The 27,969-nt window shown below is 33.6% G+C and overlaps 2 protein-coding genes across 2 annotated transcripts in view; both read right to left on the reverse strand.

Annotated features, from left to right (window-relative positions):
• Window positions 1-1,248: 1,248 nt before the first annotated feature.
• LOC143243943 (nuclear receptor-interacting protein 3-like) lies at window positions 1,249-23,961 on the reverse strand. Its single transcript, XM_076487790.1, has 7 exons — window positions 23,825-23,961; window positions 19,574-19,738; window positions 18,724-18,867; window positions 18,117-18,199; window positions 14,374-14,510; window positions 10,180-10,235; window positions 1,249-3,484 (listed from the first exon to the last, which is right to left on the reverse strand). Exons 2-7 carry the CDS (start codon window positions 19,691-19,693, stop codon window positions 3,362-3,364), a joined length of 663 nt encoding a protein of 220 aa, XP_076343905.1. The 5' UTR covers window positions 19,694-19,738; window positions 23,825-23,961; the 3' UTR covers window positions 1,249-3,361.
• A 3,073-nt stretch (window positions 23,962-27,034) lies between these two features.
• LOC143243948 (NEDD8-conjugating enzyme Ubc12-like) overlaps window positions 27,035-27,969 on the reverse strand; it is a 31,912-nt gene continuing 30,977 nt past the window's right edge. Inside the window, exon 5 of the mRNA XM_076487804.1 lies at window positions 27,035-27,915. Within this exon, the coding sequence (XP_076343919.1) occupies window positions 27,775-27,915 (141 nt within the window). The 3' untranslated portion in view covers window positions 27,035-27,774. The remainder of the gene's footprint in view (window positions 27,916-27,969) is intronic.

Below are 27,969 nucleotides of genomic sequence, written 5' to 3' on the forward strand. Positions count from 1 at the left end.
TGTATGGGGATATTTTAAAAACTTATTCCATTCAACCTCTGTTCAACAATACATCCTTTTGGGGAATTACATTAAACACAATGTTTTAAAATCATGCTTCGATGTGATAAAGAATTTATCTGCGGCACTACTGTTCCAGTGTGTAACTTGAGTTCCATGACATTTCACTTAACAAATATTGTAGGTTTTGTTCACTTGTATTAAAACGAATAGGATCAGTCTACAACAATGATATATAATGGCAAAAGACAAAACACTTGAAGATCATGTGTGGCACTCATCTTTTAGTGTACTAGAAACTTTTCTAACGTATTGGTTAGTAATTTAAAACGTATTAAACACATTGGACATAATCTACCTCAGTGTCTTTACATAACATTTGGGTTCTATTTTTTTACGAACACTACATCCCTTTGTCTTGCATTTGTGATGGATTTACTATTATATATATGTTCTAATATCGATGTTTATCTAAGTTAAATTTACATTTAGAAATGTATATAACTCGTACTGTTAAATTTATATCGTGAAATTCCCTCAAAATTAATTCGTTCGTCGTGAACCCTCGATAAGATATCCATTTACAGACCAAATAGGAGACTCAGTATTGTTTGTTTGTAAAATACTTGTATATCAATCATTTTTGTTATAATCGTTATTATAAACTGTATCATTATTTGTATATTAAAATATATTTGTGTTAAAAAAGAAAACTGAGTGCATCAATCTAGTTGGCAAATATCATAAATTTAATACATATTAGCATTTACTAAACTTTAAAATCTAAATTACAATTTAAATAATAAACATGGCACACCAGTATTCAACTAAATGTGACACATCAATAATACAATAAAAAATATCTGAATATAATATAATAAACAACGTACAACAATAATATAATAAAGAAGCCATATCAATATTCTAATAAACAAGGCCTACAGTATAATGAAAAACACAACACTAATCTAATAAACAAGGCCTACAGTATAATGAAAAACACAACATTAATCTAATAAACAAGGTCTACAGTATAGTGAAAAAACACAACACTAATCTAATAAACAAGGCCTACAGTATAATGAAAAACACAACATTAATCTAATAAACAAGGTCTACAGTATAATGAAAAACACAACATTAATCTAATAAACAAGACCTACAGTATAATGAAAAAACACAACACTAATCTAATAAACAAGGCCTACAGTATAATGAAAAACACAACACTAATCTAATAAACAAGGCCTACAGTATAATGAAAAACACAACATTAATCTAATAAACAAGGTCTACAGTATAATGAAAAAACAAAACACTAATCTAATAAACAAGGCCTACAGTATAATGAAAAACACAACATTAATCTAATAAACAAGGTCTACAGTATAATGAAAAAACACAACACTAATCTAATAAACAAGACCTACAGTATAATGAAAAACACAACATTAATCTAATAAACAAGACCTACAGTATAATGAAAAACACAACATTAATCTAATAAACAAGACCTACAGTATAATGAAAAATACAACATTAATCTAATAAACAAGACCTACAGTATAATGAAAAAACACAAAACTAATCTAATAAACGTAACCTAACATTAATATAATAAACAAAGTACACCAATGATCTGATGAAAGAAACATCACAGAAGTAATATAATAAACAAGATATGAAAAAAAATACCTTGAAAACGATATATTAATATTATAATAAGCAAAGCACAGCACACAAGATTCTACAATAATCTAATAAACAAAACGTAACAACAATTGTGTGGTCTTGAATGTCATACAAACACATTTATGAAAATACTTTCACTTCCTTCAAAGCTGTCGTATGTAAAGTATCACTGAACACTGAATACTATTAGTACTGAATGTTTAACTTTTTCTTGTAAGTTTCTCAGGCTAACGAGAATGTCATAAGTTAGCACTGGAAATTCGTTATCTGTTTGATCTTAGAACCTGGATACGGTGAAGCCATTCAGTATTGTGTAGGAGAGACAGACGTTCTAAAACATGGTTATTCTTTATAAAAATTCTAAAAACTAAATTTTGTTTTCAATGATATCCACCAGGCAATTTGAATTATTTAAAAAATAGGATGAACTAGTTTTTATCAGTTCGTGTATTATATCAGAAATGCCAGTAGCTTTTAAACGTTTTATCAAGAATCTACTGGATAGAGCTTTAAAATTATAAGAATTTTGTAAAAAGATGAACAGTAAAACAAATAGACTGCTGACATTTGATGCGTAGATACTACCCAGTAATTCACGAGTAAGTCTGCAAGCTTACAACCCTAAATATCTGGTTTCGTTACCTATGTTAGGCAGAACACTCACAGCCCATTGTGTCATTTTGTGCTAAACAACAACAAATTAACACAAATATAACGTGAGAGAATTCTCAATAGTCGCGGCTGTAATTAGATCTCAAATGGGCCAAGATATGAAGATACGAGCTCAAATTTTGTATTTGAGAAGGAAAACAGCTAAGAAACATTCTATGAAGAGGTGTGCCGCGGCTAAAATCTGAAAAACGCCATAGCAGATCTGCAAGTAAACATAAGCGTTAAAAATTACAAACATTGTTAAATAGTTCAGTTGCTGGCGTGCATTTTTAACTGCTATGAATACAGTTATTAATGTTTATATGATGAGAGATTTAGCCCTTGTGTTTCTATTAATGGTACCACTACACGGCTATTCCATTTATGAGATACCTTCAGCTTGAATACAAGAAATATTTTGTGGTATCCCACATATTTGAAATCCAGAACCTATCAGTCGATAGGCTAAGAACGCATAAGCTTATTTATGGAATTCAATTTTTGTACTCATATTTTTACTCTAAACTATGCCTCGCACTGTGATATCTCAAAGCGTTTTTCTCTGAATATTGAACGAGAATAAAACACATATAATTTGGAAGGTTTACGCTCTGTCGAAACCCGAATTTTAGTGTCGGAAACTTACCGACGACCCATTGGAAAATTTGTTTGTATGATTCATTCGCTACGGATATAATTGTATTTATTTAATTCTATTATTTTATCAGAGATTATACCCATCATAGTTCAGTGGCAAACAGGTTGAAGAAATATATGATTGATAACTTATATATAGTCTTCTAAAATACTTCATTTTATAAGGCACGAATATAACACTAAATTACTGATAATAATAAAAGTGAAACAGAATTTCCAAAAAGAAAGTTTATGTTCACGCAATAACAAATGCTAGACAACACTTACTCAAGTAAAAGTAGGTAGTATTAATTTATATGCGTAAAATGCAACAATTATTATAATATGGACCACGATACTTTATTAAATCTGTATTGTTTCTTTAACTCCGAATATCATGAGATGTTCGTGTCAACATTATTACTTCCCTGGTGGTGAGAAACGGAACTCTTTCTCCTTCGTGGCCTCCTATTCTAAGGAAAGTATCTTCAAAGTTCACAGTAGCCTAATAGAAAGTAAAGAAGAATACATGTATATCAATTTGGTTTAAAACTTTAATAGTAATTTTTAAAATATTTGTAGAGTAGGCGGAAAACATACAAGAGTTATTTTCACATACTTTAACACTAAGTATGAAATAATGAAGTAAACACTGAATGTACTACACATTGAACGATGTTGTTGTAACTAGAAAATATTATGTAATTTTACAATGCTACCGCCCCCCCCCGCCAGTACAATGGTAAGTTTTCGGATTTACAACGCTAAAATCAGAGGTTCGATTCCCCTCGGTGGGCTCAACAGATAACTCAATGTGGCTTTGCTATAAGAAAAACACACATACAATGCTACTTTTTCAATCACACGAAATAATTACTATTGGCTAAAGAAAACTCGTGATTTTATATCGGGCTTTGAAAACTTATTTCCTGTAGAATTGTTGCTTAACAAATATGTATGCAACTTTTTTGCCTTATAATTGTATGTGTTTTTCCAAATCACTGTGCATATGTGGGAGCATGTTATACTGTGCGGTTTATGGTTATTAAAATGAATTAATATAAAATAAATTCATCATCGAAGCTCTTTTCGGTGGACACTTGGAATTAGGGCTGGAGTAAACTGTTGCCAAATATATAAGACAGCAAAAATAATTAGAATGTACTTAAGATGTAGCACAAAGTGGTTTAATACAGTCCCCCAGTGGCACAGCAGTATTTATGCAGACTTGCAACGCTAGAAACCTGGTTTCGATACCCCTGGTGGGCAGAGCACAGATCGCCCATTGTGTAGCTTTGTGTTGATCTTCAAACAAAAATATTTTAAAATAACCAGAAAGCGTTTATACACAGCGAGGATTCATCCGTTTTATAGCATAAAAGTATCTATCATTTTATGTAATTTCAAACTGTCTAGGATAAAGGTAATTTTAGGTAAGGTCATTTTATCATATACCATTATATCCTTTCTAGTTATGGTGATTCCTGTTAACATTTCAACAATAGCAATTCACAACCACTGAATTTCTAGTACAACCATTGCTGATGACTGGGTTTAACTTAAAGTTTTAACCAGTCGGGTTAGGTTCTTGCTCTGTTAATTTTTTATACTTTCTGTTTGTTTGAATTTTGCGCAGAACTACATGAGGGATATTTGCACTAACCGTCCCTAAATCAACAGAGAAAGGCTAGAGGGAAAACAGTTAGTCGTTATCACCCAAAGGCTAGAGGGAAAACAGCTAGTCGTCATCACCCAAAGGCTAGAGGGAAAACAGCTAGTCGTTATCACCCAAAGGCTAGAGGGAAAACAGCTAGTCGTTATCACCCAAAGGCTAGAGGGAAAACAGCTAGTCGTCATCACCCAAAGGTTAGAGGGAAAACAGCTAGTCGTTATCACCCAAAGGCTAGAGGGAAAACAGCTAGTCGTCATCACCCAAAGGCTAGATGGAAAACAGTTAGTCGTCATCACCCAAAGGCTAGAGGGAAAACAGCTAGTCGTTATCACCCAAAGGCTAGAGGGAAAACAGCTAGTCGTCATCACCCAAAGGTTAGAGGGAAAACAGCTAGTCGTCATCGCCCAAAGGCTAGAGGGAAAACAGCTAGTCGTCATCACCCATTGCTAACTACTGAAGTACTCTTTTACCAACAATGTTTCATCACATTAATACGTCTCTACGTCTAAAAGGCAAGCATGTTTGGTGGGATGGGGGTTCGAGCCCACGACCCTGAGATTGCAAGTTGAGCGCTCTAACCACTTAGCCATTTTACTGTGAACCCGCAGGCTATTAATGATTTGTTTGTAATACACACTAAGCCATTTTAAACTGTGATGTTGAACGACAATTCAGCATATCTGAATTTACTCGCGCACACCGATTACAATTTCAACTTTCAGATAAATCCTAATATGACAAGTGCACAAAATGTCATGGTTAGTGACTTTGAAGCCACAAGGATCCTCAAACCTTTGGAACCTGATAGGCAGTTTTACCAATTCAAATGTTTTAGTTTTCTTGTTGAAGGTTGAAAGATACATTGTTATGTTTAATTTATTATTTTTATTCACATCAATCGAAAGTAATGAACAGTTGAATTTTATTCAGTTGTCACTGGCTAAAGAAAACACGAGAAATATAAAGCTCTGAAAAGTTTTCCCTGTAGAAATGAATGGATTATTCTATTGCATAACAAATAAGTGTGTAAGTTGTTTTTTGTACCGTATTTATTGTTATGCTTTTTGCTTTAGTATTTTTTGGACAAGAAGACACAGCTAATTGATCAAGGTTTTCGTTCCTGGTAGTATATTCAAATAATTTCCGAAGTTCACAGAACAGCTGTTTAGTTATGGAATACAAGAAATGGGAATTCCGTTCAGAAACGAATTTTACAGTAAACGAGGCAGCTCAAACCTTGAACTAATATTATATATACTACTACTGTAATTATTTTAGTAATAAATTATTAACTTTAAAGTTGATATGTTACACAATAATTACTTTGTCTCATTTAATTTATTTTCCTTAAATACCAGAAGGCTCACGTAAACAATATAACGTATCAGGTGATCCCTGAAGTAATGTCCGATTTTAAGTTCAGAAAAAGAGAAAGGATTTCCAACGCTTTTAATGTTATTTAATTAATAATGTATGTTCCATTATTATTAATTACTTCCTGCCAGTGATTCACAAGCTTCTAAATGCCACTTCTATAAAATTCTTGGGGTTTGGCGGAAAAGAACGTAGAGAGGGTAGTTTTGATATCTTCATGTGTTCCAAGCTCTTTTTCCATCAAGATAGTTCTGGAAACTTCGGAAAAAATGATAATTAGATGGGGCAAGATCTGGAGAATAAGGAGGATGTGGAAGTTTTTCCCAGTCTACCTCTTCAGTCTTTGCATGTATGATCCTTGCTGTATGGGGCCGTGCATGATGTAACACAACACCTTTACGATTGATCAAAGCAGGCCTCTTCTCTTTCAGTGCAACATTCAAGCGCTCGAACTGTTGACAATAGATGTCTGATGTAATCGTTACATTGGATGGCAAAAACTCAATGTGTATCACACCAACAATATCCCACCAAAAGCTTAACAAAACATTCTTAGAGTAGAGGTTCATTTTGGGTTAGTTACGTTCACGAGAGTGCAGAGAAATGCAAATGTCCACTTTTGCTCTAGGGTTGGTTTCTGTCAAATCATGAGTGACCCATCTTTCAAGTTTTGACACCTTTCCAAGCTGTTGAATGGGTTGAAATAAACTTCTGTGCTAGTTCTTCAACTGTTACAGCACAATCTTCATCAAGTGCAGTCAGCAGCAAGTCATCATTAAACTCAACAGGACGACCTGCATGTGACACATCAGTTAAGCTGTAGTCACCTGATGTGAACTTATTAAATTACCTTCGACGTTTTATTTCATTGAAAGACTCTGCACCATAAACATCTTGAATGTTTCGTGTAGTTTCTGTTGCACTATTGCCTTTTCTAAACTCATAAAGCATTATATGCCTTATGTGTTCAACAAACACATCCATCTTCATCTGAAAAAGTGGAGTTGGGTTAGCTTCTTTTATTTGTCTGAACATTTTTATATACGTCCTACATCATTTCTGTCGATGTAGAAGGCTTTAATGTAGTAGGACGTATATAAAAATGTTCAGACAAATAAAAGAAGCTATGAATTTTCGGACATTACTTATGGGATGACCTGATACATTAAATTACAAAATGAATCTGGTGTAACGAAAATACATATTTCCTTTTTGTTTTAGATATTCACGCAGAGGTTATCTTCGCTAGTCATTTCTTATTTTGAAATGATAGATTAGAAGGAAAGCAGCTAGTCAATAGTATCTACAGATAGCTCTTGGGCCGCTCTAGTTAAATATCTGGATTTGACTATTACTCCAATAATGCACTCACAGATCCAAAGTACCAAGAGAAATTTTGTGTACATGGAACACAAAACATAGATCTTCAGTTTTACAGTCAAACACACTAACAATTGGAAAAATAATCACATGAAAGTCAACAGCAAACAGACGCATTTATAAGTATCATACTCTACCCACATTGACAGAAGCAATAATTAAAAATAAATTTCAGAAAAATGATAACAAAGGAGATTAAAGCAGGAGAAGAGAATTTTATGCATTGCACGTATTGGTTCATGGTCATAAAATACAAACCACGAAACAAAGAAATCGTCGTAATTAGACACGGACATGCACAAGTGTGTGTTTGTGTGTTTTTCTTATAGCAAAGCCACATCGGGCTATCTGCTCAGCCCACCGAAACATGCACAAGTTGCATGACTGTTTATTTTAGAACAAACCAACACTGGGCTATTTATTGTGTCCATCACGGTGTTGTAACACCAGAATGGGACACCTGTATAAGATAAAGGCGTTATTTTTGCACTTAATGAAGGTCATTCAGATTAATATTATTTTCAGGAAATTATCTGGAAAAAATCCACACCCATGACTGGTGTATGTTTTAATCAAAACGAATTGTTCTGCTTTTCTTTTAATGATTGGTTGGGACAAAAAGGCACAACTGGCTGATAAAGGTTTATGTTGCTGGTGATATATCTAAAAACTACAGAACTTCACAGGAAAACAGTTCACACGTGGAATGTAATGAATCAGAATTCCGTTCAAAAATGAATTTTATAGTAAATGAGACATCTTAAACTTTAACAAAGATTAAAAGGCAATGATTTGACAAGTGTATTTAATAGGATAATTGCAACAGTTAGATATTTATCAAAGAAGAAATTACGCTTTTCGCAGGCCCATTCATTAGATAAATCACTATGGAAACTGAATCTTTTCAAGTCAAGTGAAGTTGATGGAAAGTTTCATCCAGTGATGAACGAAGAAATTTGTGAGTTCACAAATAACATATGAAGTCGTTATTATTTTAGCTTTGGAGTCTACACTGATGTAATATAAACGTCACCATCACAGTTCTTTCAAAAATTAAATATTTGAAAATAGGATTATTGTAGACTCTCCCTGGTACAGCTGTAAGTCTCCGGATTTAGAACGCTAAAATCAGAGGGTCGATTCCCCTCGATGGACACAGCAGATAGTCCGCTGTGGCTTTGCTATAAGAAAAACACATATAACAGGTTTTTCATAATCAACAGTTATTCCTGAAAAATTTATTAAAAATAGAATACCGTCCAAAGTTTACTGAGGTCAGGAGTATAATAACGGTGTAAATATGACAGGCCTAAACAAAGGGCACCCAGTCTAGTTTGTTGCAATCAAATATACTGTATATTTATTTCTTTTGGCTACAAATTTTGAATATTGTATTGTGTGATAGTTGAATTTTTTGCAACTGGTAGAAAAATAAAACACTCTTTGATTTACTGCAAAGTTATAAGTATTACTTTTGCAGCATTAGCTACCAGATGGGCTATTTTGAATTTATTTTACAATATCATTCTTAAGCCTTTTCCGACACTAAATAGGAGTGCAAATTTGAAAATATTGATAAGATATCAAAAGAAAGGTATATTGGCGTTATTACAGGAATTGAAAGAAACTGGAATGTATAATTAATGAAGGCTGTTATGGAGCTGGATAATTAACACATAAGATATTGCACACAGACTTATAAGTTATTTAGCAGTTTGATATGACACGTTGGTACAAATAAATGGAGTTATAAAGAAAATACAGTACTTAATTATGTGAATGGATAATACTAGAAATTTATACAACTGGCGCAAGGTAAACTATTTTTAAATGTAGAGAAATCAGTTTTGAGGGCACCGTGAAAACAAAATGTTGAAGAAGTGACAGAAGAGTTACTAGTTGCTTTGGAGCTATCAGAGGCACATGGTGGTCAAAGACTTGACAATGAGTCCGTCATCGCTAAACAGTAAGGGTTCAAAACGTTTCTTTACATTGAAATAAGCTGTGATTTAATGAATTTGGAAATCTTTAGAATCCTGTGTGACGTCAGGGGTGGTCTTGGTTACTCTCTAACCTTGGGGAGAATTGTGTGAATTGAGCTTCATATTGACAAGACAATTCAGAAGTAGATTAAAAGGCACATCATGGAAGGCCCTTCCATATGTGGGGTTCTGAGCAAGTATCCAGTTTGCCCAACAGATGAGACCACCAGTGCATAATACAAAATATAGGAGACAATGAAGAAGTGAGATACTAACCAGGACTAACCAACGCTGATGACAGAATCACTTCAGGTGCTGAAAGTATTGATTGAGCTGATAAACTCTACAACCTAGCAAAAATTCATCCAGAGACTTTTAATACTCTTTATATTAAACGTATGTTTGTAGTATGTTCAAAGTGTTCATGGTTCACACTTACAGTGGTGTTATATACAGCTACAGTGGTACTACTTACAGTCCCAGTGATTGTTGTGTCTGCTGAAAAGTGTTTTTCAAAGTTGGAAGTAAGTTAATATTCTCAAAAGCGATTAAAAAAGTTGGACATGTCCATTGAAAGGAATGTCACAAGAAGGTTGAATAGTCAGGGTATTTTAAAGGAATTGCACCAAAAATAACTAAAAAAGTAATTCTCACACTTTAATAACTATATAAAAAGTGACTATATATTTAGAGAAATATTCACTTTAAGCCTAATTTATGCCCACCAGTTAGATAGACTGAAGGGTGTTTGAAATTTTGTCGCTAAGGCACTGCGTAAATATAATCACTTACTTGAGTTTTCCGAAGGAAATCAACACCAAGAGTGAGTTCTGGGATGACATCTTCCACTGTAATAAACAACAAACACACTAGACATCTACTGTAGTAAACAACAAACACACTAGATATCTTCCATTGTAATAAACAACAAACACACGAGACATCTACTGTAGTAAACAACAAACACACGAGACATCTACTGTAGTAAACAACAAACACACTAGATATCTTCCACTGTAATAAACAACAAACACACTAGATATCTTCCATTGTAATAAATAACAAACACACGAGACATCTACTGTAGTAAACAACAAACACACTAGATATCTTCCACTGTAATAAACAACAAACACACTAGATATCTTCCATTGTAATAAACAACAAACACACTAGATATCTTCCACTGTAATAAACAACAAACACACTAGATATCTTTCATTGTAATAAATAACAAACACACGAGACATCTACTGTAGTAAACAACAAACACACTAGATATCTTCCACTGTAATAAACAACAAACACACTAGATATCTTCCATTGTAATAAATAACAAACACACTAGAATCTTCCATTTGTATAAACACTTTGATAAAGTAGTTTACTGTACAACACGATTTTCCCATTACTAACTAGAATAAAATGTACCAAGAAAGCGTTATTTTTACAGATAATTTATTACTTTATCAAAGAACTTAAGTAAATGTATATAAAAATGTCAATGATATTCTACCATTTCATTTAGGTATTTTTCACATAGAAACAACGATCGTAAATCATGAAAAAAGAAATATCTACGTTCACAACTTTAAGCTACATTACAAACTGCTCAAATAATTAAAGGAACAAGTACATATTTCAGTATATTTTTGTCATAACTAAATTTATTTATGAAAATCATCCTTTCGTATACAAGTATATTTTTTAAGCTTGCAAGTAAAGTTTGAAGCAGGGCTCGGCATAGCCAGGTGGGTGAAGGCGTGCGACTCGTAATCTAAGGGTGCGGGTTTGCATCCCCGTCGCACCAAACATGCTCGCCCTTTTAGCCGTGGGGGCGTTATAATGTGACGGTCAATCCCACTATTCGTTGGTAAAAGAGTAGCCCAAGAGTTGGCAGTGGGTGGTGATGACTAGCTGCCTTCCCTCTAGTCTTACACTGCTAAATTAGGGACGGCTAGCGCAGATAGCCCTCGTGCAGCTTTGCGTGAAATTAAAAAACAAACAAGTTTGAAGCAACTGAAACGAAACTCACCTCACTCAAGGAGAATACAACTCAAGGTTCCCTATATAAGGCTGTTACGTGAAACTATACAATCCTCACTAATTATCGAAACAAACACCAACATCGATCTTTTGTGGCTAGTTTTGTCAGCATGTGCCTTCATCTTGTGTACCCAAGCAGTCAGGCGCCATCTGATAGAGAACAAGATGGCCAAGGCAGTCCAGATACTGGAGGTTGGCCAGACCCAAAGGAGGGTGGTATAGCGCGTCGGTGTGTCACCAGGCGTCTTCAATTGACTTTGGCAACGTTCTTAAAAGAATAATTCTTATGGTGGAAGACCAGATCAATGTCGCTATCGCTGCACAACAGCCAAAGAGGACCGATACATCATGACTACCGCCTGCGGGACAGGCTAGCTACGGTTCGGTCACTGCGAAATGACCTTTAGCATTCCACTGGAGCCCGTGTCTTGAACCAAACAGTTCGCAGTCCTATGTACGGAAGGACGTCTTAGAGCCAGACGGCCTGCAAGAGGCATTACTCTGACAGCGCGACATCGTGCAGCCAGGTTGGAGTTTGCTGGTCAGCATCTGGATTGGGAACTTCGTCAATGGGCCACCGAGCTATGAACAGACAAGAGCAGGTTCACTGTGTCTCGTGATGGTGGACGTGCGAGAGTGTGGAGACGCCAAGGAAAGCGATTTTCCGCCTGTAACATTGTGCAAATCGACGTTTATGGAGGAGGTTCTATAATGGTCTGGACAGACACATGCTTTGGTGGCCGCACGGACTTACTCATACTCAACATGGGTGCTCTGAACGCACGACGACATAGAGACAAAATTCTAAAACCCATTGTGAGGCCTTTTGTCGGTGCTGTCGGCGATGGGTTCATTCTCATGCAGGATAACGCTCGAACCTATCTCACCAGACTCTGTATGGACTTCCTTGACGAAGAAGGAATAGAGACTTTTGAGGGACCCGCCAGATCTCCAGATTTAAATAGGATTGAACATTGTTGAGATATGTTGTCAAAGCGTGTAAGTGAACGTCAGCACCCTGCTCAGAATGTGCAGGAACTCCAACAAGTTTTGGTAGACGAATGGGCTACCATACCCCAAGATAACATCGATGGACTGATTCGAAGTGTGCCAAATCGGTGTCAGGAGTGTGTCACAGCCCGTGGAGGTCACACTAGATATTGAATGTTTCAAAAATTTCTTGAATAAACGCCTGTAAACTGTTTAAAGTATTGTTTCATAAGGGATATCAGTTTTGGTGATATTGGTCATTTTTAAAAATTTTATTTCTCCATATTTTACCGTTCATCACACATTAAAAAATGGATAAAGATGGAACTGAAATGAGGCAAATTACCTGAAAGACTAAAAATATTATCACATTTTGAACACTGAGACAAATTATATAAGAAAACGTACTTGTTCCTTTAATTTTTGAGCAGTTTATTATAACCTCATACATAAAGTATTTATCACTGTTTCATCTATCGTAGAATTCCTTCGAGCTTCATAGTATTAAATGAACGTAACCTTTGTATACGCGAAGTATAAACAGATGTGAAGATCAAACATTAAACACACTTTAACACTATTTTACTTATATTGTATGAAATATTCATGTTCCATGAATTTAACTAAAGAACAGTCATATTGTTGACAAGCTCTCTTTCCTTGCTTTTTTTTTTCTTGCGGAATGCCTTAACGTCATATATCTCAGGCAAGCTGTGGAAAGAACATCATGGAATCCTACTTATCATGTTACCTGTCTATATCTAGTTCAGAATCTCTTCCGGATCTCTTTGCCATAGAGAAAGATGGTTTTGTTCGTATTGCGCACGCCCACTTCTACAGTACATTTGCACCAAAGAAACAATGTGGCGAGACTGAGACGGTGGGAGAGGAAGGAATGTTAGCTAAATAATAGCTTCTTATGGTAGTCAACAATCGGAAACTTTGTTTTAGGTTTCAAAATCATAAAACAGAAATTTTTTACGACAAGAAAACAACGATTTATCATACGTGTTTTCTCGCTGTTAAAGATGCTTTGAGCACTAATAATAGAAATGAAATTTTTTTTTGAAAGCCTACATTACAGTTTAGGCGTGATATTTGTGATGCTTTAATAAATGCAACTATAAGTGTTAACGACCATTTCGGTTTTTAAGTCATCCAGATATCTGGGTATCCTAGTTTATTTAGTCCTTATGTCCCCCCATCTGACACCAGTTTTACTGGATATGATGTCCATTTATATCGTACATAAGAAACCCTACTTTGTAATATGTACGTATAACAAAATAGTTTCGTTGCAGGTTAGTCTACTATTGGTACCAGTTCGTCACTTTCAGGGTCCTGTGAATCTACTATCACAAAAAGATGAAACTGGTATCGTTTCTCAACCGTTCTTAAGAAGTTGCCCAATGAAATAGTTGAAATGTTTTATTTGTTACTTCTCATGTGTTTTACTGAAGATGGTTTTCTTTCCTACCATCAGCTCATAATGCCACACTCACATCAATCTCATGGACTTTTATCTTCTTATGATACACCTTTGTACCAGCTCAGTTATAAGAAGGCCAGAAAATGGATACCGATACTGTGTTCTAAGTTATATCACTGTCTTTATTATTTAATGCCATATTCAAGAACAACTGATATTTAAACAAATTCTCAAACATGTATTGTACATCATGCCAAAAAGAGTAGGAACTCTACAAAATTTAGGCTATACTCATAAAAATTCGATGTAGCGATTAGCAAGAACTTACTACACTATTGTAAACGTGGATTACAATCACTTTTTAAAACATCTGTGAATACCTCAGACTACAGTTAATATCTACCTATGTGAGAACTGCAGTTTCGACGTAAAGTAGCTTTTACCAGCTCACTAGGTTGGCGATAAGATCTATTGTACATATTTTTAATTAAATCGTGCACCACGTTGAATTATTGCCTTACCTACGCAGAACTGTGAAACTTGCTGCCAATTTCCTATTGTTAGATCCAAGTATTTAACTTTTCCTTTGATATAGGGATGTGGGATCCCCAGAGTTATAGACGTCGAGGTAGAGTCAGGAATTATCTCATCTGTCAGACTTGTAGTACACAAAAAAATATTTGACCATTATGTTATAGGAATAAAACTTCATGTTCGAAAACGTATAGGCATATTTGCTTCAAATAATATTCACAAGGTTTTTCTGTTATATAAAATTCATCGTGTTTGCATCAAACAAGAACAATTATATTTTGTAATAGTAGGCACTTTAACTGTCTCAAGAGATATTAATGAAGACGTGACAAGTTATTTAGACATCTTTATTGTTAGAAATGTCTATCTAATTCGGACGTCTCCTCAGTAATAACTTCTTTGTTCTTAGAAATACATAATTTAGATATCTTTCCAATAACAATACCCCTTTTATTGTTCGAAATTTCTAATTTAGACGTCTCCCCAGTAACAATACCAACTTTATTCTTAGAAATATTTCATTTAGATGTCGTCCAGTAACAATACCTACTTTATTGTTAGAAATGTTTAATTGAGGTGTCTCCCTAAAAATAATTCGTTCTTTTAATTAGAAATGTCTAATTTCGATATCTTCCCAGTAATGACACCTTATTTGCGGTTTAAAATGTCTGAATATGTCACATCCTACAAAGGATTCACGTTAAAGTTACATTGAGTTTTATTTTATAATTAATTATCAAATATGTCCCTTAAAAGGAGGGTCTTTGATTACCAACGTGCACTAGAATAACTGGACTTAACTAAGTGAAAAACAACAATGAATAAAGTTGCTGATTTATTAACGACTCAAATTACTTTTGGAAATAATTTATTTTAATATAAAAGATATAAGAAAACTGATATGGTTTTCACAATTTCAAATACTTAAAATACGATTACTATATTGGAAATCTGCCTTCATGAAATCAGTGTATTAACTCTATTTTTTATTTATTTTGATTCAAATGATATAAACAACAGAAATACCATATTTATCATTTTATTACTTGTTACTAATTGCTAGCAGAGTAAAGCTGAACCCTGTCATACGTATTGATCAAGCATGCCGCTAAAACCCAATACAGTTACAAATCACTTTTACATTTAGTACTGCGCGTAAGGCGTGCGACTCGTAATCCGAGGGTCGCGGGTTCGCGCCCGCGTCGCGCTAAACATGCTCGCCCTCCCAGCCGAGGGGGTGTATAATGTGACGGTCAATCCCACTATTCGTTGGTAAAAGAGTAGCCCAAGAGTTGGCGGTGGGTGGTGATGACTAGCTGCCTTCCCTCTAGTCTTACACTGCTAAATTAGGGACGGCTAGCACAGATAGCCCTCGAGTAGCTTTGTGCGAAATTCCAAAACAAACAAACAAACATTTAGTACTAAAAACGAATGTTGCTACACATCACTATTTACAGTATCATGTAAGTCTTAAGACAAGAGAATATTTTGTCATTCTTTCCATTCTATGGGAATAATTCTTCAAGTTATAACTGAATGTAAATTTCAACACCATGGTAATACTTCACTGATCCCAGTTGACAAATAAATGAGACATGATGAAAACACTTATCATTCGTTATAATTCCCATATACCTGTACCAAGGGTTCTACTTGAATGAACGTACTGAGCAAATTCAAGGTGTGAAATAACTGTCATGTACCCCATGTAGTTTGTTAACTATATAGAAAGAAGCTAGTAAGGAGCTAACATATGGTACCATGATATGCTACAAAAAATCAGTTTCATAACACTCCACAAATAAACTTTGATAAAACAACGTTTAACATTATATACATATATAAAGTTTTGTTGTCATGTCACAGTCCGCATCTCAATCCAGTTGAGCAAATCCGTAACTTGATAGATCAAACGTTGACAAATCAAAAGTTACTTCCAATAAAACTTTATAGAAATGTATTAAAGACGTTCGTACCAAAATTCCAAAGGTCACTTTCATTAAATACGTTGAAACAATGCCTGAAAGACTGTCTGCAGTTATTAAAATAAAAAGGAGTGCACACAATTATTAACTGTTTGTCAAACTCAAGCACTTCTACTGAGTTCATGATGTAATAAATATGAAAATTAAAATCAAGCACTTCTACTGAGTTTATGATGAACTAAATATGAAAATTAAAATCAAGCACTTCTACTGAGTTCCTGATGTACTAAATATGAAAATTAAAATCAAGCACTTCTACTGAGTTTCTGATATACTAAATATGAAAATTAAAATCAAGCACTTCTACTGAGTTCATGATGTAATAAACGTGAAAATTAAAATCAAGCACTTCTACTGAGTTCATGATGTATAAATATAAAAATTAAAATCAAGCACTTCTACTGAGTTCATGATGTACTAAATATGAAAATTAAAATCAAGCACTTCTACTGAGTTCATGATGAACTAAATATGAAAATTAAAATCAAGCACTTCTACTGAGTTCATGATGTACTAAATATGAAAATTAAAATCAAACACTTCTACTGAGTTCATCATGTACTAGATATGAATACTGAGTTCATGATGAACTAAATATGAAAATTAAAATCAAACACTTCTACTGAGTTCATCATGTACTAGATATGAATACTGAGTTCCTGATGTACTAAATATGAAAATTAAAATCAAGTACTTCTACTGAGTTCATGACGTACTAGATATGAATATTGAGTTCCTGATGTACTAAATATGAATATTGAGTTCCTGATGTACTAAATATGAATACTGAGTTCCTGATGTACTAAACATGAATACTGAGTTCCTGATGTACTAAATATGAATACTGAGTTCCTGATGTACTAAATATGAATACTGAGTTCCTGATGTACTAAATATGAATACTGAGTTCATGATGAACTAAATATGAATACCGAGTTCCTGATGTACTAAATATGAAAATTAAGGTGTTGATGTTTAACCTGTGATTTACCTTCCATTGTTTTTTAAAGTAGCCTGAAAACTATTTTTTGCTTTGTTCTAACACGTGTGCACAGTACTGTAAGGTAGACCCTCCTGTCACATGTCCCTATTTAACTATTGCCAAAATCGTACGTCGTCACAAGTCACAATTTAGAAGAGGTGCTAAGACCCAAACTACCAAATGTCCATCTTTACAAATATGCTAAGACCATACTTTATTACTTATCAGTCTTTAAATACAGTGCTAAGACATCACTCTACCACATGTTACTGTTTACAAATAGTACTAATACCCTGTCACGTGTCATTATTTACAAGAAGTAACTCTCACGTGACGCTATTTATCATTCAAGCTTTTCAGAATCTATTCCTTTTTTTTTTTCAAATGCTCTAAACAATTCCCTTTTTAAGTTTCGTTTTTTAAGCTATAACAAAATATTATTTTCCGTATTACATCTACTAACTTAATTGTGCTGTTTACAACATATATTTTAAGAACAAAAAATTAAAGTGATTTTTGCTGTATAATACACATAATATAGAAATATCTATCCTTGTATTTACCGTTAAGGTCCATGTAAAGCTATTAATATGATTAATCACATCTTTTATAAACTATCTATGCACTGCAACATTTATTCGTTTGTTAGTAAGCCAAACATTTATTTCAATCAGTTTCTTACACAGTGTTTTGTAGCAGGTAAAAATAAAGTGTGAATAACTCAGTAACGTGAGAGCTAAACATAACGTTCCGGAACACTGACCTCAGCTTTTCAACCATTTTCATTGATATTGATGAAATCATCGCTCCCGTGTTGATTAGAGCATAGCTCTCCACACCATTACACTGAAATTAATGTATAAGAGTAATATAAGATACTGATGAAACCATTGCTTCTGTGCTGATTAGAGCATAAATCTTCACACCATTACACTGAAATTAATGTATAAGAGTAATATTACTGATGAAACCATTGCTCTTGGTTTGATTAGAGCATAGTTTTTACATCAATACAATGAAATATACAAGTGTTTATAGCTGTAAAAAGCTGTTGTTCTATTCTACACAGTGTTTCTCACTCCACTCTAAGTATTATGATTTTATTGTTATTTTTCATTCCGTATCTACTGATACTGTTTTAGGTATGTAAAATTTTATTGAAATATTAAAAAGTTCAGATAATTAACTACAATCTTAAAGAAGCAGTCGGTGCTGTGATATAGCTACTCGTCAACTTACCAGTGAATTCATTTCAATTATTTACTTTAGCGTGAATATAAGTAATTATCAGCAATGGTTACCTGCGTGAACGAAATGGTTTTTATTTATTACTGTTACGTTAAACAAGAGCCATAAGAAAGGCACACTACCTCACACTTAATAATTGGTGGCACGTGCATTCTTCCCAGCCTAGATTCATCTTCAAACAGCGTGATGGCCATGGCATTCAAAACAGTCTTGTTTTTCACAGAATCAGCTCCAAAACTCTGAGTATCGAAAGAGCTGGATCTTCGCTGAAAACAATAAGTCATTTATCAACGTAAGAACTATTGGAATTCTTTCCAAACACAGAGCTCGAAGGCTACGTCAGAAAGGTAAATGAGTTGGATTTCATTCAAATAAAACCCCTTTCCCTCCACAAGTTGCACAGTAGCGTGTCTGCTGACATACAGAGCAAAAAACTGGGTTTCGATATCCGTGATGGGCAGAGCACAGATAGCACGGTGTAGCTTTGTGATAACTTCAAACAAAAACAATTTATTCTTTGTAATATCATGATCAGATTGTAATAATAAGTGAACAGTGGCGTTGGTTCTTGCCTTGTATTAAGCGAAGCTTATAATTCACGAGTATTTTCGCTGATATGAATTATGTAAACGTAAAGTACCTGAAGTTGCAAATAAACTGATGTTTTTTATTTCTTTAAGACACTTGAAAGTTATGATAATTTTATCTCGTAGAATTGTAAAGGTTACTGGAATTGATTTTAAATTACAATTTTTATATTGTAAATAAATAAATTGTAATAATTTCATTGGACTAGATAAACACATAAAGTAATAAAGAGTACTGATCATAACATTAAACCTTTAGAAAATATCTTGTAAATGAAAGTTCTTATAATTTAGGACCCTTCAACACAAGTAAGGTGAAATACAGAATGGCTTTATATAATTTGAGCTTTTAAAAAACTGTAGTGCAGAAAGTTTTGTTGTGTACCTTTCTTAAAGAAGAAGTTTCGGTCTCCAAGAGTTGCTCAATGGACGCACAACTATACAATCGTCGTTCTCTCCTCCTCAGCGCTCTCTGACGGATATCTAATGAATCTTCATCATCCATGGTCTTGCTCAGTTGTTATAAGAAGTTCGAGTCGTCGTATGAAAACTGAACGTATAAAAACGTGTTACAAACGTGAGCACACAATTAAACCATAGACTGCCAGAAAATAGTAAAAAACAAAATAAAATACGAAAAAACACTATTAAACTACGGACTGCCAGAAAATAGTAGCAAAACATAAAATAAAATACGAGAAAACACAATTAAACTATAGACTGCCAGAAAATAGTAAAAAAACAAAATAAAATACGAAAAAACACTATTAAACTACGGACTGCCAGAAAATAGTAGCAAAACATAAAATAAAATACGAGAAAACACAATTAAACTATAGACTGCCAGAAAATATTAACAAAACGCAAACTAAACTACAAGAAAACACAATTAAACTGTAAACTACTAGAAATAGCAAGAAAACACAACTTTAAAATACTAGAAATAGAAAGAAAACACAATTAAACTGTAAACTACTAGAAATAGCAAGAAAACACAACTTTAAAATACTAGAAATAGAAAGAAAACACAATTAAACTGTAAACTACTAGAAATAGAAAGAAAACACAACTTTAAAATACTAGAAATAGAAAGAAAACACAATTAAACTGTAAACTACTAGAAATGGAAAGAAAACACAAACTGTAAACCACTAGAAAACAATAACAAAGCAGAATTATAAGCTACAACAAAACACAACTATAAGTTACCAGAAAACATCAATAAAACAAAATTATAAATTACTGGAAAATAACAATAAACTAAGTTATAAATAACCAGAAAGACTATATTTGAAGAATTCCTTGGAAAATTATTCCGTTTTCAGCAAATTCAGATACAGTGACATAACTCAAATAGTAAAATATGCACCTTCATGTTTCATACTTTGTTTTTATCAGTAACAGATGAAATGACAGAACATTATCTCAGATAATGTGACCAAATATATAATGTGAGCAGCTTTTGACCACCTAGATAAACTGCCCAGCTGAAAAGTGAGTTTAATAGCTATGTAACAGCCCGGATTAGAGGGCCAATTACAATGCGAAAATTGGACAGCTCTGATGAAGTGACCAAATGAAATACGATTTTATAAGTCATGCACTAATCCTGCTCAGATGGCTAACTGGAATATGATAATAAAACCTGTGATAGCCCGGATTATATGCTACTAAAAAATCCACGTTCATGTCAACTATATAGCTTTTAGTGGCGTTCGATTCCCTGAGGCTATACAAAAATCTAATTGTAAACATGTGATTCAATTTAATCAAAAATATCTTGTTACATTTCTGTTGGGCTGGCTTTGCACTGGTTAGTCATAGCGAAATACTAAAGTATGAACATTACACACTGGTCATAAACAAGTCACCAAATTTTGATCGTAATTTGAATAATACAATAAATATTTTCTAGTGTAGTTGATAAATGGATTGATTTTATTTTTACGCATTTTATTTACTGCTGTATAGTATACGTAAGCCCTTGTTCAACGTCTATATCAATGTGTAATGTTTTTACTGCTAACCAGGTTGTTCAACGTCTATATCAATGTATAATGTTTTTACTGCTAACCAGGTTGTTCAACGTCTATATCAATGTGTAATGTTTTTACTGCTAACCAGGTTGTTCAACGTCTATATCAATGTGTAATGTTTTTATTGCTAACCAGGTTGTTCAACGTCTATATAAATGTATAATGTTTTTACTGCTAACCAGGTTGTTCAACGTCTATATCAATGTGTAATGTTTTTACTGCTAACCAAGTTGTTCAACGTCTATATCAATGTGTAATGTTTTTACTGCTAACCAAGTTGTACAACGTCTATATCAATGTGTAATGTTTTTACTGCTAACCAGGTTGTTCAACGTCTATATCAATGTATAATGTTTTTACTGCTAACCAGGTTGTTCAACGTCTATATCAATGTGTAATATTTTTACTGCTAACCAGGTTGTTCAACGTCTATATCAATGTATAATGTTTTTACTGCTAACCAGGTTGTTCAACGTCTATATCAATGTGTAATGTTTTTACTGCTAACCAGGTTGTTCAACGTCTATATCAATGTGTAATGTTTTTACTGCTAACCAGGTTGTTCAACGTCTATATCAATGTGTAATGTTTTTACTGCTAACCAGGTTGTTCAATGTCTATATCAATGTGTAATGTTTTTACTGCTAACCAGGTTGTTCAACGTCTATATCAATGTGTAATGTTTTTACTGCTAACCAGTTTGTTCAACGTCTATATCAATGTGTAATGTTTTTACTGCTAACCAGGTTGTTCAACGTCTATATCAATGTATAATGTTTTTACTGCTAACCAGGTTGTTCAACGTCTATATCAATGTGTAATGTTTTTACTGCTAACCAAGTTGTTCAACGTCTATATCAATGTGTAATGTTTTTACTGCTAACCAAGTTGTTCAACGTCTATATCAATGTGTAATGTTTTTACTGCTAACCAAGTTGTTCAATATCAATGTGTAATGTTTTTACTGCTAACCAGGTTGTTCAACGTCTATATCAATGTGTAATGTTTTTACTGTTAACCAGGTTGTTCAACGTCTATATCAATGTGTAATGTTTTTACTGCTAACCAGGTTGTTCAACGTCTATATCAATGTGTAATGTTTTTACTGCTAACCAGGTTGTTCAACGTCTATATCAATGTGTAATGTTTTTACTGCTAACCAGGTTGTTCAACGTCTATATCAATGTATAATGTTTTTACTGCTAACCAGGTTGTTCAACGTCTATATCAATGTATAATGTTTTTACTGCTAACCAGGTTGTTCAACGTCTATATCAATGTATAATGTTTTTACTGCTAACCAAGTTGTTCAACTTTTATATAAAAGTACAAAAACACTGTTTCTGACAGTTATTTTACCTCTGTATATTTGTGTTTCATTTCGTCTCTACCAGAGGTTGACGTTGTCTGAATACACCTCACTACAGAACCGTTATATCGATCTAGAGAGAGTGTAAGTGTCATCTACTAGGCGAGGTCATTGATCTGGCTTTAAAATATTACGATTTTTTCGTAAGGCCATTTACCGAATCCTACTAGTTTCTGTTCCATCAGGGGTGACTGACATTAACATCGGGTAGGGGCACTGAAATTAACATCTTTTTTAAGATGTTACAGCTATAAATACACCAGAGGCTACTGAAATTAACATATCACTTTCAGTTACTTAAAACAAATAATTTATAAGTGAATTGAGACAAAAACAATTCGGCTCGCTAGCTTTATTTCTATCATAACATTTTAACCAATAGAGAAGAAGTTAACAGAAGGATATTTAAATTCAAACTGCTAGTCTTAAAATAGGTTAAAAATAATAATTAATTATGGTTTAAAGCCTAGAAAAAGGTTATTTACCACAAAAAAGGTTATATACCACAAGGGTATTTCGGAGGACATATGCAACCACTAGTAACTGTTTATTTACTTAGCCTTAAGTGAGTATGACTGACCCATTTGTGTTCTCCAATTCAATCAATATATTTTTTTTTTAAATAGAGTATTAACTTATTTTACTAAGTAATAATTTCACCACCAGCATAAATACTCACAATCTCAGGTGACTTGGAGAAAAAAAAAAAAAAAAAAACACTCAGCCATCTACTAATTTGATTCATTGAACTCCCTTTACAAATCTACTCGTTCGCCGCTGGTATAGCGGTAAGTCTATGGCTTAACAATGCTAAATTCAGGGGTTCGATTCCCCTCGGTGAGCTCAGCAGATAGCTCGATGTGGCTTTGCTATACAAAAACACACATACACAAAACTAGCCTCTGATTTCGTTATAACACTTATCGATACAGTATTTCTTAACAACCATGGTCTTACGTATGTATCCATCAGCAAGTTACTTCCCCATTCGCTGCAATAAGATAAATTCCTATGACAGTTATCCATATAAAAGTGTCTATCGGTAGGGCACTTACTCGACTGACTTCCACACAATTATTGGTTGTTACCCAACACTTATACACCCATTTACTCACGGACAGATGTCTATAATTCATAAGTCATACTTCTGTACCTGTGCACAAGAAATATATTTATTTATTTTAATTGTACGGTATTACCTTATAATCCTGAATATTCCAGTTCAACTTACCGTAATTTCCTGCATGCTGGATTTTTTGTTTTTTTTCGTTAGTGTTGGGTCCAAACTTTACTCATAGATCTAACTCCACAAATGAATTATGTAAAACGACCTTTAGTTGGCAGCTAGGAAATGGCTCTGTACCAAGAGTGTTAAGTGTTATTGTACAAGCCCCACTTTTCGTTTTATTCCGAGGACGGATACGTGTCAAACAATACATGCTTTCTTGTTGCTAGGTAACAGCCCCGATTCCGCTACATGCCCTGTGCTATACAGGTATGTTCAGTAATGGCCGAGTTTGTAACCAGTCTCGAAACACATGTTCTTCCTATGAGGGTACGACATGATTTTCTTTTATGTTTACAATATTTATATGTTCACTTGCTGTTGTTTTTTTTTTTTCCAAAGAAATCAATAAAACACCACATGGAAATAAAGTGTTAACAATAAAACTCTTGGTTACTCTAAAACTGTATTATATTTTTAACTGCACTTCTGCCTGTGTAATTGTACGAGAAACACTCATTCGGGAGAACAAACAGAAGTAGTGGACAAAACATTTGCAAAGAAACAAATTTAACAAAACCGGCAGCAATATACTTAATAAATTTTAAAAAGACTATGATTTTCCCTAGTGGTAGCCCCGTCACACCAAACATACTTGATCTTTCAGGCATGGGGGCGTTATAATGTCACGATCAATCCCACTATTCGTTGGTAAAAGAGTAACCCAAGAGTTGGTGGTGGGTGTTGATGACTAGCTGCCTTCCCTCTAGTCTTACACTGCTAAATTAGGGATGACTAGCGAAGATAGCTCTCGTGTAGCTTTGCGCAAAATTCAAACCAAACCAAACCCTAGCGGTAGATTTGATTGAACTCAGACCAATATATGTTGCCATGCGTCATTTTTTTAGTAGTTGATATAACATTGGTACGTAAAAATTCCTGTACTCTATCATTATTTCACTTTTACAGATGGTATCTTATTAAATGCTACTCAATTCACATTCTCCAGCATTTTAATTGTTCCTCTAGAATACAATAAAGACCTATTACGTTAATAAATATTTTAAAAACGTTAGAAGCACATTTTAATAATCATTAATACATTTAAAAGTGAGAAAAACTAAAGTGGAAAATAATATTCCCCGAAAAGCTTTTGAGATCAGTGACAATCTTCCTTCTATCCCGAAGGCTGCATAAAAAGATACTTAACATCAGTATTATTAGGTTTAGGTGTTCTACCTCTTCCTTTCCTACGTCAGATTTATCTGTCTCAGTTTAAAAATCTAGGGTGTACTTGACAATGTTTGGGGAACAATTAAAATATGCAGTAATTTGTTGGGGAGTCCAACCAGCATCATTCAAAACCTTCTACTCTACTGACAATTCTCTTCACTTTTTGGATTGTGACATGACAACAAAATTTAATATAATGTTAAACACTGTTTTTATCGAGGTTTATTTGTGGAGAGCTATTAAACTGATTTATTCTAGCATATACCGGCACCATATGCTAGCTTCTTTCTATATAGATGGCACTGCATTGGCTACCACAACAGTTATTTCAGACCCTAAACTTGTCAGTATTTTCGTTCAAACAGAACCTTTATGGTATGCCCTTAGTACAAGCATACAGGAATTCTAAAGAATGATAAGTATTCTCACCCTGGCTCATTCAGTTGTCTGAAGGGGCTAGAGAATAATTACCGTAGTGTTGAAATTTACATTTGCTTACATTCTGTAATGGCATGCTATTGCATTTAAAAGGGATCCCCATAAAAAACTCGTTCACTTATTTGGCAACCCAGGATAAGAACTTACACTGTTGTTAAATTTATTTGTATTTTAACAACAATCTATTAATGTAACGGCATAGCACCACGTTTACCCAAAATTAAAGAACACGAATAAACAAAACTTTAAATGTATCAATTTACCAATGCAGTGATATTTTTATAAAAGCTTACGTTTCAGTTTTGTACACAGAAGTTTAATACATTATATTAAGGCAATTTTCAAGCCTTACGAAGTCATCAATATAGTTACACTGTGTATAATAACCATACATTTTGCCAATAGCCTTATAATAGTTTATTGCAAAAGAGTATGTCGTGAAGTTTTCATATTCAAAGCCCACCACTCCTCCCTCTTGGTTTCCATAATCCTTGTAGCATATAAAGATGAAGGTTTCTAATCGCACAGAACTTCAAAGGTGCTGCTTCTAGAAACTTTGTTAGTTTGTCTTCATGTGTGAATACCCATTTCATTTTCCAACTTTGAGACATGATGCACTAGATTAATGAATATTTTGTGGAAGAAAGTTGTGCAACTTTCCTAGATCCTTTTTTATTATATTGCATACTGTTTATCATTAGTAGGCAAATGATTTACAAGCTTAAAGAAAGGTTTTACTGATGTTTAGCTGAGACATGTAGTATACTTCACCATTAATAAAACTTTGTTTGCAAATAAAGATTTGTAAGCATTAAAAAGGTTTTATCAATGGTGAAACATATGTCTCAACTGAACATTGGTCTGTCTTCTTCAGGTGCAAGATGGACCAATGTTCTATTGAAAACAGGTTGTGTTTAACTAACAATAAAAATTTTCCTTTAGCTTATAAATCATTATTTACTTACCTATTTATTCTATTAACACAATGAATTTCCTCACTCACATATTGCATGTTGTTACTTAAGGTACAAAAAATCTTTAACAATTGACATTTGTGTTACAGATTACCAGTTACAAGATGTCACACTTTACTTTGCATGGCTTGGGTACAATGTAGACAACTATTTCTGTATGATTCTATTTTACAAGTTGATTTGTATTCATTTTTGTTTTAAACATTCAAACACATCTTTATTATCTGATTGCATGTATATATTGCATTGAAAAGGGCTGTATATACCATTCCTGTATATGATCGATGCTTGTCAACACTGCACTACATACAAAATGCCAAACAATTTCAATGTTGTTCTGATACATGCTATTCCACTGCACCTTTTCATCGGTTGTAGTTGTCATGTGGATTTCTAATTTGCATGATCAAAATCATTTTAATGTAACATAATCTCTATGTATATAAATATTTATAATTTGATTGTAAAATATTGCCAGTCCCTTCAGTTAATTAACAGTAACAATGCCTCATACTTTATTAACAGTTTTAATTATGTATGAAGTGTAAACATTCAAATCTTCTGAATCAAGTTTTATGAAAAACTGAACTGATTTTAATTTATTTATTTCAGTTTGTTACAAATGGTGTACATGCAACACACTCCACATTTAGATTTTTCTCATTTCTACTGCTTTACAGAGTACTGGCCACTACAGAATTAACTCCATACACACACACACACACACACACGCAGGCACACACACACACACACATTTTATTTGAATCTTTTTCTAAGAAATATTCATAAAATTAATTTCACAGTGGTCCAAATGTCATATTTCAAACATAAAAAGAAATGTAACACTTCTATATTTTGTAACTAGTCAAATATGATTTTAATTTAACATAGTTCAACGTATTTTACAGGCACATTTATGTTTGTCTCATAAATACAATATTTGAGAGATTAACCAGTTATTGTTGCATTATAACATAACAATACAACAATTCTTTAAATACTAAACTGCTTTTAGTGACACAGCTCTTTCTAAGATGATGATAACACAGTCCTTTATCATAAGAAATTATTTTTTTGTTTTGTTTTTTTGCAATCATTCCAATTTATTGTTGCCTACACAGGAAGATGAAACCACAAACCGCCATGGCAACATAATCAAGCATCTTTAGACTTAAAATTATATTAATATATTACAAGCAGGAAAAGAACTAGTCTTCTTTGACCTATGTTGTTAAGACTGTACAGCCTGGCTTGCAGTATTTCAGTTGCTCTAAAATAAATTCAGTGAAAATAATATGTTAAATATCATCACTACTTCAGACAACGTTCAAAATAGGTTGAGCCAACATAACCACCCAACATGGCCTTCTTTACATTCTGTTCAAACAGCCTTCGATTGCTCTGCAGGACTTCAGCTGCATCCTTATTCAGAGGATCTTCAGGATTAGGTTCCTGAAGGAAAAAAAATTACATCAAGCAAAACGTGTGATGTAATAAATATTGTAA

Source organism: Tachypleus tridentatus, chromosome 1 (assembly GCF_004210375.1).
Source record: "Tachypleus tridentatus isolate NWPU-2018 chromosome 1, ASM421037v1, whole genome shotgun sequence".
NCBI lineage: Eukaryota > Metazoa > Arthropoda > Merostomata > Xiphosura > Limulidae > Tachypleus > Tachypleus tridentatus.